General features: G+C 45.3%; 1 protein-coding gene across 4 annotated transcripts in view; it reads left to right on the plus strand.

The window, feature by feature from the left end:
* LOC129710598 (tyrosine-protein phosphatase non-receptor type 3-like) overlaps nucleotides 1–16,309 on the plus strand; it is a 161,648-nt gene that overhangs the window by 57,811 nt on the left and 87,528 nt on the right. For all 4 annotated transcript variants that reach the window (XM_055657732.1, XM_055657723.1, XM_055657741.1 and 1 more), the window contains 3 exons: nucleotides 3,927–4,015; nucleotides 7,036–7,099; nucleotides 9,291–9,463. In XM_055657732.1, the coding sequence (XP_055513707.1) occupies nucleotides 3,927–4,015; nucleotides 7,036–7,099; nucleotides 9,291–9,463 (326 nt within the window). The remainder of the gene's footprint in view (nucleotides 1–3,926; nucleotides 4,016–7,035; nucleotides 7,100–9,290; nucleotides 9,464–16,309) is intronic.

Genomic DNA, 16,309 nt, shown 5'->3' on the forward strand with positions numbered 1-16,309 from the left:
AAGTTGACATTTCCCAATGATACTATTGTATTATTTTTACAGCTATCTGCAATCTCCCTACACATCTGCTCTTCTAATTTACACAGATTATTGGTAGGCTTGTGACACAGTCAAATCAAAGTGATCATTCCTTCCTATTTCTAAGTTCTACCTTTATAATCGAACGAGACGATCGCCCAGGAATAACCTCCGAGATCACTATAGTCATATCCTCTTGATCAGAAAGGAATTTCTACCTCCTCTTTTGCCTGGATCTCCATCACTATATTTGGACTAAGGCCTTAATTATTTACATATTATTTACATATTGTAATTCATCTGCTTTATATCAAATATGAACTTTTAATGTCCTTTATTGTTTGGTCTGCAACTCGGGCCAATTTGTGGTTTATTGATTTTACATTGAATTACAGATATGGATAATTTATAATTAGAAAAATTGCTGTCCTCAAACCAAAGTCACCTTTATCTGCATTTGGAATTACTTCAACAACACACATGCATTGTGTATAACTGTTTGGTATCCAGCCTTAGAGATTAACATGAATCCCCACAGTTCTGAGTTTACTTAATAGACTTTATGAGAAAGATATTTCAAGTCATAAAACTTGGAGAATCCTTATTTGGATTTTTGTTAAGATGGAAGTGGGGCAGAATAGATTCACAAGGATGTTACCAAGACTACATAATTTACAGCATATAATCCTCCAACGTTTTCGCCACCTCCAACAGGATCCCACAACTGGCCACATCTTTCTATCTCCACCCCTTTCTGCTTTCCGCAGAGACCGTTCCCTCCGAAACACCCTGGTCAACTCGTCCCTTCCCACCCAAACCACCCCCTCCCCAGGTACTTTCCCCTGCAACTGCAGGAGATGCAACACCTATCCCTTTACCTCCCACCTCGACTCCATCCAAGGAACCCAACAGTCTTTCCAGGTGAGGCAAAGGTTCACTTGCACCAACTCATCTACTGTATCCGCTGTTCCAGGTGTCAACTTCTCTACATCAGCGACACCAATCGCAGGTTCGGCGATTGTTTCGCTGAACACCTTCGCTGTCCATCTTAAACTACCTGATCACCCGGTGGCTCAGCACTTCAACCTCCCCTCCCATTTCCAATCTGACCTTTCTGTCCTGGGCCTCCTCCATTGTCAGAGTGAGGTTCAGTGCAAATTGAAGGAACAGCACCTCATATTTCGCTTGGGTAGTTTACACCCCATGATATGAACATCGATTTCTCTAACTTAAAATAGCCCTTGCTTTCTCTCTCCATCCTCTCCCCCTTCTCCCACCAGTCTTACTGTCTCTTACTTTCCCTCTCTCTCTCTCCATCCCCTCCCCTTCCCATTTCTCCTATTGGTCTTACAGTCTCCGACTACATTCTATCTTTGTCCCACACACTTCCCTGACATCAGTCTGAAGAAGAGTCTCGACCCGAAACGTCACCCACACCTTCTCTCCAACCCATTCCTTCGCTCCAGAGATGCTGCCTGACCTGCTGAGTTAGTCTAGCATTTTGTTGTTATCAGGACTAGATGGCTAAAGTTATAAGGAGAGACTGGATAGGCTGGTGTTTTTATTCTTGGACTGTCAGAGGCTGAGGGGTCACTTTATAGAGGTATATTAAATTACGAGCAGCATAGATGAGATCAGTCTTTTTCCCAGGTCTAGGGAAGTCTAAAACTAGAGGACATGCGTTTGTGAGATGGGAAAGATTTTAAGAGAGACAGAATGACCTTCCAGAAGAAGTGGCCGATAAATCCCCAGGGCCAGATAGGCTGCATCCCAGAGTACTTAAGGAAGTAGCTCCAGAAATAGTGGATGCATTAGTAATAATCTTTCAAAACTCTTTAGATTCTGGAGTAGTTCCTGAAGATTGGCGGGTAGCAAACGTAACCCCACTTTTTAAGAAGGGAGGGAGAGAAAAAATGGGGAATTACAGACCAGTTAGTCTAACATCGGTAGTGGGGAAACTGCTAGAGTCAGTTATTAAAGATGGGATAGCAGCACATTTGGAAAGTGGTGAAATCATTGGACAAAGTCAGCATGGATTTACGAAAGGTAAATCATGTCTGACGAATCTTATAGAATTTTTCGAGGATGTAACTAGTAGCGTGGATAGGGGAGAACCAGTGGATGTGGTGTATCTGGACTTCCAGAAGGCTTTCGACAAGGTCCCACATAAGAAATTAGTATACAAAACTTAAAGCACAAGGCATTGGGGGTTCAGTATTGATGTGGATAGAGAACTGGCTGGCAAACAGGAAGCAAAGAGTAGGAGTAAACGGGTCCTTTTCACAATGGCAGGCAGTGACTAGTGGGGTACCCCAAGGCTCAGTACTGGGACCCCAGCTATTTACAATATATATTAATGATCTGGATGAGGGAATTGAAGGCAATATCTCCAAGTTTGCGGATGACACTAAGCTGGGGGGCAGTGTTAGCTGTGAGGAGGATGCTAGGAGACTGCAGGGTGACTTGGATAGGCTGGGTGAGTGGGCAAATGTTTGGCAGATGCAGTATAATGTGGATAAATGTGAGGTTATCCATTTTTGTGGCAAAAACAGGAAAGCAGACTATTATCTAAATGGTGGCCGATTGGGAAAGGGGGAGATGCAGCGAGACCTGGGTGTCATGGTACACCAGTCATTGAAGGTAGGCATGCAGGTGCAGCAGGCAGTAAAGAAAGCGAATGGTATGTTAGCTTTCATTGCAAAAGGATTTGAGTATAGGAGCAGAGAGGTTCTACTGCAGTTGTACAGGGTCTTGGTGAGACCACACCTGGAGTATTGCGTACAGTTTTGGTCTCCAAATCTGAGGAAGGACATTATTGCCATAGAGGGAGTGCAGAGACGGTTCACCAGACTGATTCCTGGGATGTCAGGACTGTCTTATGAAGAAAGACTGGATAGACTTGGTTTATACTCTCTAGAATTTAGAAGATTGAGAGGGGATCTTATAGAAACTTACAAAATTCTTAAGGGGTTGGACAGGCTAGATGCAGGAAGATTGTTCCCAATGTTGGGGAAGTGCAGGACAAGGGGTCACAGCTTAAGGATAAAGGGGAAATCCTTTAAAACCGAGATGAGAAGAACTTTTTTCACGCAGAGAGTGGTGAGTCTCTGGAACTCTCTGCCACAGAGGGTAGTTGAGGCCACTTCATTGGCTATATTTAAGAGGGAGTTAGATGTGGCCCTTGTGGCTAAGGGGATCAGGGGGTATGGAGAGAAGGCAGGTACGGGATACTGAGTTGGATGATCAGCCATGATCATATTGAATGGCGGTGCAGGCTCGAAGGGCCGAATGGCCTACTCCTGCACCTAATTTCTATGTTTCTATGTTTCTATGTTAAGTGGTAGAGGCTGATACAATTATACAATGTTTAAAAAATATTTGGACAGGTACATGGATAGAAAATGTTTAGAGGGACATGGTCCAAATGTCGGCAAATGGGTTGACAACTTGGTTGACATGGATAAGTTGAGCTGCGGACCTGTTTCTAGAGTGCACAGCTCTGACCTGTTTATTGACTCTGTTGCGCTTTTGCAATTAATGATCACTAATTGCACGGCTATAACGTTCATCGTCATTGCTGGCATCTCAGCCCATCTGTTACTCAAGTGTGCTTTCATCCCCTTGTCACATCCAGACTTGAGGATTGGAATGCTCCCTTGGGTATTGTTTTCTACATGTTATACATTTCAATTCACGTAAATTGCCAAGTCATGCTTCCCCATTATGCCTCGATTTTTTAATGCAATGATCAGTTTGAACCTAAATGCCTCCATAATTTAATAGTGTAATTCTCTTGAAGATGATCACGCTGTTCGTAGATTTCTATAATTTGCAATGATGCAACTGCTTTTAACGTGTCTATCTAATTGACCAAGAAAAATAGTGATTTATTGATGTATTTATTTTAGGATCATGGAAATTTAGAGATAAAGATTGGAATATCTTCTGGAGGCCTTGGTGTCTATAGAAATTTGGTTCGGATCAATTTTTATCCCTGGTAACCATTGCCTGTTGGCTTCTCTCTTTACTGGTATTTTTATTTGTCTCATTACTGTAAAGTTTAAATTGTTTGTCGTTGAATAATGTTTCTTTGGAATGAATATTTCTTATCTATACCTAGTAAGTATTTTCTTCGAAAAGCATTGTCTTTTATGTTAAAGGGGTTGTGATGACAATCAACTAGAAAAGTCTTGATGAGCATTATTTTATGACATTTGCTAGAGTATTTGTTTATTCTGGGGCTCATTTCCACAAACAATTATGTACTACTTTCTCGTAAACATTAATCAATTTTGTTGTCACAGGGGAAGCCTTGTTTAATTAAAGAAGCAATGCAACCAGAAGCCTCTCCCAATCTAAATAAATGTGATGCTTAGTTTCTCTGGTTCGAGCTGAAACAATTGGAAAACAAGTTGTTTTAAAATTTTCAAATATTTGATTGACCTCAAATATTGATAGGTGGTTTTCCACATTTTAATCATAATCATACTTTATTAGTCAAGTATGTTTTGGAACATATGAGGAATTTGATTTGCCATACAGTCATACCAATAAAAAGCAACAGAACACACAAAATACATTTAATCCACGACAGTGACTCCTCCACATTCCTCACTTTGATGGAAGTCAAAAAAAAGTTTTCCTATTTAAACTATTGAAAAAATATCCAGACATTAAAGATAATGTTCCTTGCTTGTGTATGTACTACTCTTTTCAGAAAAGTAACATAAAACATGAATGGTAATGAACAGATCTGATTAGTAGTATGGTGTTTAACGTAATTGTAAATCAATACACAACAAACACACACAAACACACACCCCCCCCCCACACACCCCACACACACACAGACACACACACACACACACACACACACACACACACACACACAATTTTCCCCCCCCTCCCCCCCCCTTTGATATTATATGAATACTATTCATTCGCTCCTTTTACCTCATACCCCTAGAGAGGGGGGGGGGGGTAGAGATTGAGGGGTGGGGGGGGACGGCGTCACAGGGGAGGGCTGGTTCTCAAATGCAATACTCCACCACTCACCCATATGTCCCAATATTCACCACTACCTAGAGAGCAAGGGGGGGCAGAGAAGAAGGGAGGGGCAGAGAGGAGGGCGGGGCAGAGAGAGAGAGGGGGGCAGAGAGGGGTGGGTGGCAGAGAGGATGCCCCCCCTCCTCTCTCCCTCCCCCCCCCTCTCTCCTCCTCCTCCCACTCCCCCATCTCTCCTCCCCCCCACCCACCCTCTCCTTCCCCCCCCCACCCTCTCCTCTCGCCACCCTCTCCTCCCCCCCCCTCTCTCCACCCCCTTCTCCTCTCCCCCATCCTCTCCCCCCCTCTCCCTCCCTCCCCTCCTCCTCCTCCTCCTCCTCCTCCTCCCCCCCCCTCCTCCCCCCCTCCTCCTCCTCCTCCCTCCCCTCTCTCTCCCCTTTTCCCCTCCCCCCCACCCCTCCTCCTCCCCCCCCCCTCCCCTCCTCCTCCTCCTCCTCTCCCTCCTCCTCTCCTCTTTCTCCCCCCCCCTCCCTCTCCCCCCCCTCTTTCTCTGCTTGAGGGGGAGGGGGTAGAGAAGGAGGGGGAGGGGGTAGAGGCAGCACCTACCCAAGTCGTAGAGCGCAAGCCTCCATATCAGGCGCAGGGCCCGAGATAGGCTGCGGCCGCGGTGGACCAGAGCGACGCCCGGAGCGATTTGAGGACGGTGAAAAACAGCAGAGGGCCGGTCGATCGTCACTTTCGCGAGGGTAAGCACACCTACCAGCGTGACAGACGATTGGGCAGAGGAGACAGAGAGGAGGCTGTCTCCCGTGATGAATCAAATTTTCAGATGAGGGGATTTTTGAAATCATGCGGTAAATCTCTACCCGAATATGTAAACATTTCACCGTTACCACATTGGGTTTTCGAGGAGATGTGAATCACATATGAAAACACACACACACACACACACACACACACACACACACACACACACACACACACACACACACACACACACACACACACACACACACACAGAGTTTTATAAGTTACTAGACTAAGTGTCTAGCATCACACTGGTCACCAACGCAATATTCCACCTCTCCACCAATTCCAATATTGCTTGCCAGGGGAGGGAGGGGGGGAGGGGGTGCTTTCTGTTGCGCTAGTATGGGTGTTGCGGGCCGAAGGTACTGGTTTTCCAGAGGGTTAGTATAGACATTGTGGGCCGAATGGATTCTTGGGCTGGCAGCCAACTGTTGCAACGATTTTAAAAGCCAAGCCAAGGCAAACAATTGGGCTGCAGACACCCGACAACCAAAATTCATTTTGTGAACACAAACTCGTTAAAAAAGGCGAGGCAAACAATTGGGCTGCAGCCACCCGACAACCAAAATTCATTTTGTGAATACAAACTCGTTAAAAAGGCGAGGCAAACAATTGGGCAGCAGCCACTTTACAACCGCATCGAGGGGACTCACCGTGGAGTACACATGCGTTCAGTGTTATTTGCAGCTCAGAGAGCTGTGTCCCTCTCGCTTCCTGGGTCTGGCAGAGACCGAGTGAGGGACTACACTTCTGGGGTTTATAGTCCCGCCCCCCCTGCTGCCAGCGGAGGCAGCAGAGAGAATGGGGATTTTTTTTAAACATTAATATTGCTCTGATTTTTTATGGATGGGAAAAATCCTCCGGTCCCGGAAGGCGGAGGGGGGCTCTGAGCAGATTGGCCAAAAATGACGGCCGTAGGTGGTGGCGTTCTCTCGGAAATCACACCACAGCGAACCAAAAGCGGTCAAGATCAGACTTTTAGTAATATAGATAGATATATATGATGAAATAATAATGGTCGACAAAGTATAATTCATCAACTTTCATATGTTTCAAATAATTGTACTTGAAAGAATATTTACAGCATGTTATAAGCAGTTTATTGCATGTTATGTTGCTTTGGCAACTGAACATTCAATTTTATAGTTGGGCAACTACTTTTTTTTCTCACTGAATATGTAACAAGAATGTTCTTATGTTCAGGGTAAATATAACGAAGATTTCTTTCAAGAGGAAACGATTTTTCATTCAGCTTAGGCAAAAACCTGTAAGTATTATACAGTGAAAATATGCTTGGTAGTGACAATAAATGTAGCTGCAGTTTGCAAATTTTCATGTTGAGTAGTACGTCTTGGGATATTGCCAGTAATCATTTTGGAGAAATGCCAGTTATGACTATGTTGGTATTTATAATGTGAATGTGATAATTGAGGTGCACAAATGTCAAATTTCATTTCAATCGGGTGGTGTTTAGCAGGAATTAAATTTCCAAAAACTCCACGATTATGTAAATTAAATACAACAAGTATCCTGAATCCCCTCCCCATTGAGGTATAATTTTGAAAATGTTATTTCTGATGTGGTACAAACTGCACAGAGCACTTTGCACTTTTGTTAACCTTTGATGATTTGAAGTTTTAGGAATCTGGTCACAGACCAGATTATAAGCCCCCCCCAAAAATGCTAAAGATACCCCCAAAAATGCTAAAGATACGCAGCTGGTCAGGCAGCCTATGTGGAAAGAAAATCAGTCATTAACCATATAATTTATTTTTTTTTGAGCCTCAGTTAAAATCTTGTTTAATCCAGTGTAAAAGATTGTAACGAAAATCTTAAGTGAACTTTCCCTGCTTGTCAGCTGCATTGTTATTTTTTTGTTTTTATTTCACATTTTTAGCATTTGAGATTTTTTATCCTTTTTAGTACTTAAGGGCCTGTCCCACTTAGACGTTTTTTTTGACAACTGACTGGACCCCCCCCCCCCCCCCCACGACAATGTCCTAGAAAAGCTACGACAACCAGCACCTAGTCGACGTCAAGCTACGGCAAGCTACTGACGACCCATTAGGACGTCCACCTACGACAACCTAGGACCACAAAGGTGACAACCAAAGTCAACCTACGTCCACCTGCGACAAGCTAAGACGAGCAACGACCCTGTCGGCGACAAATGAAGACAACTGAAGACAATTTAGTTGCCAGTACCTGTTGAGGTAGGTTGACGTAGGTAGTCACCAATGGAATTCACCGAAGTCAGCACCTGGCGACAACCTACGACAGCACCTACGACAGGAGAAAACAAGTTTCGTCAAACCCACAGTCACTGAAAAGTTTTGAGTATTTCAAAATCCAGCGGTGACCAGAAAAACGTTATGACTCTTTAGGGGACTTGAGGAGACTACTCATGACCAATCACCCCGCAACCATGTGGAGCCAGCCTAGTCGCCTGTAGTCACCGAAAAAATCGCCTAAGTGGGAGAGAGGCTTTAGGCTCTTTTACATTTAACAATGTGAAATGGGTCTTTTAGTCTAAATGGGAAAATAAATTTAGCAGAAATTGAGATTCAACAGAACACGGTTCTGAGATCTGGCTTACTGATCATCCCTAGTATCTTTTTAGTGAGGGAAAGGAGAATGATACCAAACATGAACTGAGGGTGAGAGCATACCATATCTTCCTATAGTAAAGTTTCGATTAACCAGTTACCCAGATCTTTGGTTGTGACTGGCTGGCAGATTTTATGGATTGTTCTACCTACTGCAATGACACTATTATTTCTTCTTCTGCAAATTTTCCAGGGAAATCAGTTAATTTAAAGGGAACAGGAAATGTACAACTGCTCCAGATTCAAATCTATCTTTGTTCCTGGCTGCTGGTGTTTCGGAACTCAACCCTGGCTTTGGCTGCAATCTCAGACCATAGTCTCCAGCTTGTCCTCACAGTGAACATCTACTTCTGTCCTCACACCCCACTTGCACTCTGGACCCCTGGCTTGTGTTGCAAATTTGTTAGCAAGTCAGATGCTGAATCGTCAGGATTTCTGAGCAATTGAATACTGGATTACCAGTTTTACAATATCTCTGAAAATTTGCATTATGTTTTATGATTGGTTCCTGAAATTGTTAATTTGATCAACTGAACACTGAGACAGATAATAATATTTCCAGATTTCCAGGAAAAACCCTTTTGCAAAGCTTAATTTTAAGAAAATTATCTAAGGTGTGGTCTCACCAATACGGAATAGTAGCTGCAGTAGAATCTCTTTGCTCCTATACTCAAATCCTTTTGCTATGAATGCTAACATACCATTCGCTTTCTTCACTCCTTGGAGGAGTAATGTGGGTAGTGCTAGAGAGAAGCTAGTGCGTGTGATCTGCTCCTATTTTAATAGCCATGAACACCACACAAGACTTATTAAAGAAGCTTAAATTTATTAAATTATTTATTTAATTGACAGAAGGACTCCCAAGAGGGTGTTGTTGGATTTAATGTGCTCAATTATAGAGCATGTAAAATTCTCTGGAAATCTTGTGTAGAACACCACACATTCTTTCAAGCAAAGCAGCCACCAACTCGAGAGAAAAAAGTACTTACGGACTATTTTACACTTGGGCACAGAAGCCAGAACAGGTTTGGTTGATTTTTTTCATTTTTTTAAAGTATACAATGTGCTTTTGCCACAGAGTGGTTGCCTTCTTGTCAGCATAGCATTCTTCTTCTATAGTGACATTATTTTTGTGTTTGTTATTAAGTTCATAAAGCAGTAAATGTTTTGCCTTGCTTATATAGTCCACTATGAATATTGCATAATGCACTGTCCCCATTAAATCACATGTGAGAAACAAAACTAATGCAGATTATCATTTTGTTATTTACATAAAGGTTTTTTCCCAATCTATGCATTTATCTGGATTTTCAAACTGCAATGGTTAGACACAAGCAGGAGCAGTTTTAAGAATTAATCCTTGTGTTCTTATGTTAATAAGTGAAGATTAGCACACTCATAACAACAAAGTACAGAAGTTAGAACCAAACAAATATTCACCTTGGTAATGTTTAACAAACAGTAAGGTTGTCGAGTGATTTAAAAATCAAAACAAAGTGTGGTTTGAAGCACTGCATTTGCCCCCTTGTTTTGTTCACCCTCACTGACTGTATGTACTTTTTTTTACTTGACTCGTTTGTCCAGTAAACATTATGCAGTAACTGTAGATTCTAATGATTGCGAAAGCAAAAATATCACATTAACATTCCTAACTGATATTATTTCAGTAACAATTGGCCAGGGTGCCTAATTTACCATTTGCTAGATTCCAACTGAACCAAAAATTACAGAATCTCAGTAAAGCTACCAAACTCCATCATGGTTTTTGGTGGGCTCTTTCCCTGGCAAATGCCCACGTCTATTATTAAATGGTGGCTTGTTTTCTCTTTTCAATTCTGACTTGAACCTGAAACCCTGTTTCTTTTGTATTAGATGCCAGTTCAGTTGTTTTTTAATGTTTTCACTACAGATTGTATGCATTGGAGATCATGTGACTGGCCCTGTATATGTCGCTGATCCCACTCGACCTGCCATCACCAACCCCAAATGTTTATTACATCAAAACCCTAACAGAAGTGTGGTCATGGCTAGCTAGAGATGTTAAATCTTACCTTTTCCTTAATATGATACTTTTTCATTGCTATAAAGAGCAGAAAACATAAGGTTTTCAGAATTCTGTAGACCAAAAGATTGATAAAGAAAGTGAGGGTAGAATACAAGACGCATACTGTTGAAGGAAGACAGAGAAAACTGCAGATGCTGGAATCTGAGGCAAAAAAAAGAGCTGCTAGAGGAACTCTGAGTCAGCCAGCATCTGTGAAGGTAGTGGGATATTTGAAGTTTGGTTTTAAGAGGCCGCATCAAGACTGAGAGAGAGTTAAACAAGTGAACTGCTGGAAGAACTTTCTGTTATGAAACTAGATAAGTTGCATTCGTTTTCCTTGGAGCAGAAGCAGCTGAGGGGGAGCAAGATAATAATATGCAAAATTATCAGAGGCTTGGGTAGAGTCTGTGGTAAGAAACTTTTCCATATGGCAAAGGTACCCAAGATTATATGGTATAGGTTTAAGGTGAGGGACTGAGGTTGAAAGAAGATTTGAGGAAGAACTTTTCCACCCAGAGGGTGGTTGAAGTCTGCATTGCATTGCCTGAAAAGGTACTCTCACTACACTGAAGAAGCGCCTGTATAAGCATTTAAATAAGCAAGCATAGTAGGATCAACTGCGAGTAAATGGAATCAGTATGGACAGGTTCTTGATGGTATGCTAAATGGCCTGTTAGTAAAAACAATTGCTTTAGCACTGTTCGGAACCTAGAGGGAGCTCCCATTGCAGGCAACAATCTCCACATGTGGCTATCTGCACGATCCAGGATTGAGAGACCAGTAAAATGAATGTATTTATACTCAATTATTTATGTTTTTATTATGTAAAACGGCTAAATTTAATGCAGCAAAAAGATTAACGGATTAATTTCCATGTGTTTATCATACTTGTTTAACTTAATTGATGGTCCTAAAATGGGTAAACAAATGGCAGGAATAAGAAACAAAAATATATTTTGTGGCCTATACCACTTATAAGGCGGCATAACACTGGCTCGAAGAAGAACACTTAATCTTGCAGTTGGGCATGTTGCAGCCTGCTTGACATACTATTGAATTTTCTAACTTTAGAAAACATGCTCTTTGTATGAGAACCATTTCAGCATGTCTTTCCTTATTTCTTTTCTACTGTCTGTTTTATCTGACCTACTTAGCGAATGTCCTGGTGTACCACAACCACATGAGCAACAAATTACACCACCATGGTTACTGATCTCATCTGCCACGTGTTAACTATATCATAATAATACCCATGCTGTCACCCATTGCTATCCAGACTAAGTTATTTCACCCTTTCTCAGATTTGATGAAGGGTCCCTCATCAGAAATGTTAACTATTTATTTTTCCAGAGATGATGTCTAATTTTTCGAGCATTTTCCATTTTCTCTTTTTATTTCATGTTGGCTCAATTTTTCTTAACCTACATGCACGTCTACTTTGCTGGGCACACTACCATCTTACCATTAATGGCACATCCACAGATTTAAACTTTACAGATACAACGTGGAAACAGGCCCTTCGGCCCAACGAGTCCGCACCAACCAATGATAACCCCGCACAGTTTGGGGACAATAGGGCATTCCCGTAAGAGGTGGATATTTTTAATGGTTTTTTTCATAATTACGGGTTGGCATGTTCCCTTTCCTTGTGTCAGGATTCTAATTCATTTCAGATTTGAATTAGTTGTAGTTTTTTATTAGTTTAGTTTTAGAGATACAGTGCGGAAACAGGCCCTCTGGCCCACTGAGTCCGCGCTGACCAGCGATCCGCGCGCATTAACACCATCCTACACCTACTAGGGACAATTTACGCATACACCAAGCCAATTAACCTACATACCTATATGCCTTTGGAGTGTTTGAGTAAACCGAAGATCTCGGAGAAAACCCACGCAGGTCACGGGGAGAATGTCCAAACCCCATACAGACAGCACCCGCAGTCAGGATCGAACCCAGGTCTCCAGTGCTGCAAGCGATGTAAAGGGTCTGTCCCACTTGGGTATCAATTGCGCGTCATTTACGGTACATCCTAAAAATTTGTTGGCGCGCGTTTGCTGCGTGGTGAGGCTTGGTGGCGTATGCAGTGACGCGCAGTGACGCGCGGTGACGTGCGGCGCCCCAGGACTTTGGAATGCTCAAAATCCTCGCGCGACACCTGGGTGACATATCTCCTGTGCACGCTGACGTACTGATGGCGTACGCTGACATACTGACGGCGTGGTGATGCATGGTTACGCAGGAACATTGCCTATGCTAATTTATTATGCATCACCGTGTATCAACGTCCGTAACCATGAGCAGCCCGTACGCCATCGGCGCTCCATTTGAGCGCCACACCACGTGACCACCTGGGTATAAAGCGCGCGTAGTTTTAAAATGTTTTCACTGGGAAAATCCTTGCCAGGGAGACCGGACTAAGTACAAATGACATCGCAAATGGCTCCCAAAAGAAGCAGGGCCCTCAAGAGCACTTTGCGCGCGACTGTCGTACTGCTAGACAATTTTTGCACGACAGTAACTGCCGGCCTGTCGCATAAATGATGCCCAAGTGGGACAGGCCCTTTAGGCAGCAACTCTACTGCTGTGTCACTGTGCCATCCTTATTTATGTTTTTGCTTGTTGGGCATAAGTAGAATGTAAGTGCTGTTGACCAGCTTGCAAAAAAGCACCACTTTCTACTTTTGCGATCATCAAACTACAGGTGCACAACCTTTTATCCGAAGATCCAAATAACGAAAACCTCCGAATAGCGGACATTTTTTCAGTCCTTGAAGAAAGGTCCTTGAAAACGTTCACCGAGAGCGGCCCGCAGAGGTGACAGCGGAACCTCCGGTCGGTCCTCGAAGAAAGGGGAACTAAATCCCCATTCATAAAAGAGAAGGTGAGGGTATATTGTGCGGGAGGGTTAATAATTGACAATCTGCTGCTGTCTGCCCGCTGAGTTAAAAAGTTCTCACGATACACAGTGTATCGTGAGTCTTGCGTGGGAACTTTTTAACTCAGCGGGCAGGGAGCAGAAGATTGTCGCTCCCTTCAGTTTCACCCCACCTACACCCCTCTGCTTCCCGGCCATGTGTGTGACCCCTTTCCTCCCCTCTCCAGCTCCCCGCCCATTGCACCGGCGTGGGGGCTTTGTACTGTCTTCACGTCGGCGATGCCAGCATACAATGCCAGTCACCGGAGACGTCAGGACCAACGGGACACCGACCCCCAGGCCCACTGCAAGCACGGAGATCCCAGAGACCCACAGCCAGCAGCAGTCCCGTTCCAACTCCAGAGGAAAACTGCAAACTAGCGGGAGACATCAGGACCACCAGAAGCCGCTCCCCGATGGGCCGCTGCAGCAACAAGTGGCAGTTTGCCCACAGCCCGAGCTGTGCCCCCTCATCGGGACACCGACCCCCAGGCCCGCTGCAAGCACGGAGATCCCAGATCAGCAACTCCAGCCCAGCCCCGCTCCAACTACAGAGGAACACGCTCCCCGTAGGGGCAGAAGCTGATGGTGTGCAAGGTACGTCTTGTTCTTGGGGTCGCGCAGTTTGGACTGTGGGCGAACTGCCACTTGTCGCCGTAGCGGCTCATCGGGGAGCGGATTCCTCTGGAGGGGGAGGGGGGTATTGTGCTGTTTGATCGCCCCCTGCTATCCCAGGGACAGGGAGACAGGACGTTCACCGAGGGCGGCCCGTAGAGGTGACAGCGGAACCTCCGGTCGGTCCTCGACGAAAGGGGAACTAAATCCCCATTCATAAAAGAGAAGGTGAGGGTACATTGCGCGGGAGAGTAGGAATCCCAAGACAAAGTTAAGTGAGCGCTCTCTGAGGGTGGCCCGCAGAGGTGACAGCGGAACCTCCAGTCGGTCCTGGAAGAAAGGGGAACTAAATCCCCTTCATAAAAGAGAAGTGGAGGGTATATTGCCCGGGAGGGTATATCGCCTACCTGGAAGAAACCGGACATTTTTTCCAGGATGTCGTCTGCACACCAAAGCTCGCGTTTGGCGCCAAACGCACATCACCTCTGCTGAACACGGATATAAGAGTGTGAAAATGTCGCCTTAGGCCGCCTAAGGGCATGTAGCCCCGCTAGGGTGACATGAGTGCGAGAGGTGATTCAATGCTGCGGTCACATTTACAAATTCAGGAATTCATTCAACACACTGCATTTCATTCAGACATTTATTCTGCAAGAAAAAACTACATTGAAGACTCAAACTCGTGACCGAGGAACTGCCGGGGTCAAGGCGCAAACTCGCGACCTTGCGGATATGAGCCGAGCACTGAGCCAGCCATTAAAATCGACGCTAAAAAATTTCCATTCCGAAGGCCGACAAATTCCGAATTACGAAAAGTGTCTGGTCCCAAGGCTGTCGGATAAAAGGTTGTGCACCTGTACTTGTTTCTGGGCTTGTAGGTCCTTGACAGTCCTTGAATTTGAAACTGTTTTTCAAGTCCTTGAAAGTCTTTGGATTTATCACAGGTTGTTGAAAGTCTGAAAAAGGATGAAAGTATTAATTCATATAGTTATGTGTTTTTTCATTGTTTACAATGGACATTTTTATTAAGTCGGGAAACATGATATGTTTGCTAACAATGCTCCTCACCTGTAGGCGGTAGGGAGGGGGGAGCACTAGGACCCAGCAGAGTCAGACCACGTGCTGTGTGCATCGTGGAGGGTGTCAAGAGTCAAGAGTCAAGTCAAGAGTCAATTTAATTGTCATTTGGACCCCTGGAGGTCCAAACGAAATGCCGTTTCTGCAGCCATACATTACACACAAATAGACCCCAGACACAACATAATTACATTTTACATAAACATCCATCACATAGCTGTGATGGAAGGCCAAAAAAACTTATCTCTCCACTGCACTCTCCCCCCCCCGATGTCAGAGTCAAAGTCAAAGCCCCCGGCTGGCGATGGCGATTGTCCCGCGGCCATTGAAGCCACGCCGGGTGGTGCGAGGTCGCACACCGGGTCTTGATGTTAGAGCCCCCGGTGTGCGCTCGCAAAGTCCCGCGGCCATTCCAGCCGCGCGGGGCAGTGGTGTCAGGCCCCGCTCCAGGAGCTCTTCAACCCCGCAACACGGGCGGGAGAATTCGCCGTTGCAGGAGCCCCGAAAAGCGGTCTCCCTCCAGGGATCCGCGGGCTCCCGGTGCCGCCGTCCGCAGACCCGCAGTAGCAGCCTCCGACTCAGCAGCGGCATCGGCAGCAGCAGCAGCAGCAGCAGCAGCAGCAGCGCTCCTCCACCGCTCCACCCGCTCCGGTCTCGGCCAGCTCCGCGACGGCAACGGTGAGTCGGCACCAGAGTCCCCGGCTTCTTCCCGTTGGAGGCCGCTCCTCGTTGCGGCCCCAACGACAACGGAAACCCGACGAGAAAAGGTCGGGTCTCCAGTGCAGGATGTGTGTGGGTCTGGTGAGGTGAGTGTCGGCTCTGGCCCGCTGGTGGCCGGTGGAGAAGCGAGGGTCGGCGGAGTTGAGATACGGGTAGTCGGCAGCAGCATCGGTGTCCAGGGAGACTGTGAAGGTCAGCGACAGTGGCCCCGCCCAGGGAGGTGGTGATAATCGGCAGCTGCGGGCCGCAATTTCAGTGGTTGGGTTTGGCCGGTAAGGTGGTGAGGAACGGAGAGGAAGTGGATGTTGTTGCTGCTCCTCGTGGTGGCATCTCGGCCTCGTGGTTGTTGGGCAGGCAGCACCACGCTGGAGCTGGTTGCTCCGGGTGGCGGTCGAATCAAGGAATGTTGGTGGAGGGGCCGGTCTGGAGTGGGTGAGTGCATGTGTGTGGGTGAGTGAGTGTGTTCCTGTGATTGAGTGTCAATGTCAGTGTATGTTTGTG

Source organism: Leucoraja erinacea, chromosome 2 (assembly GCF_028641065.1).
Source record: "Leucoraja erinacea ecotype New England chromosome 2, Leri_hhj_1, whole genome shotgun sequence".
NCBI lineage: Eukaryota > Metazoa > Chordata > Chondrichthyes > Rajiformes > Rajidae > Leucoraja > Leucoraja erinaceus.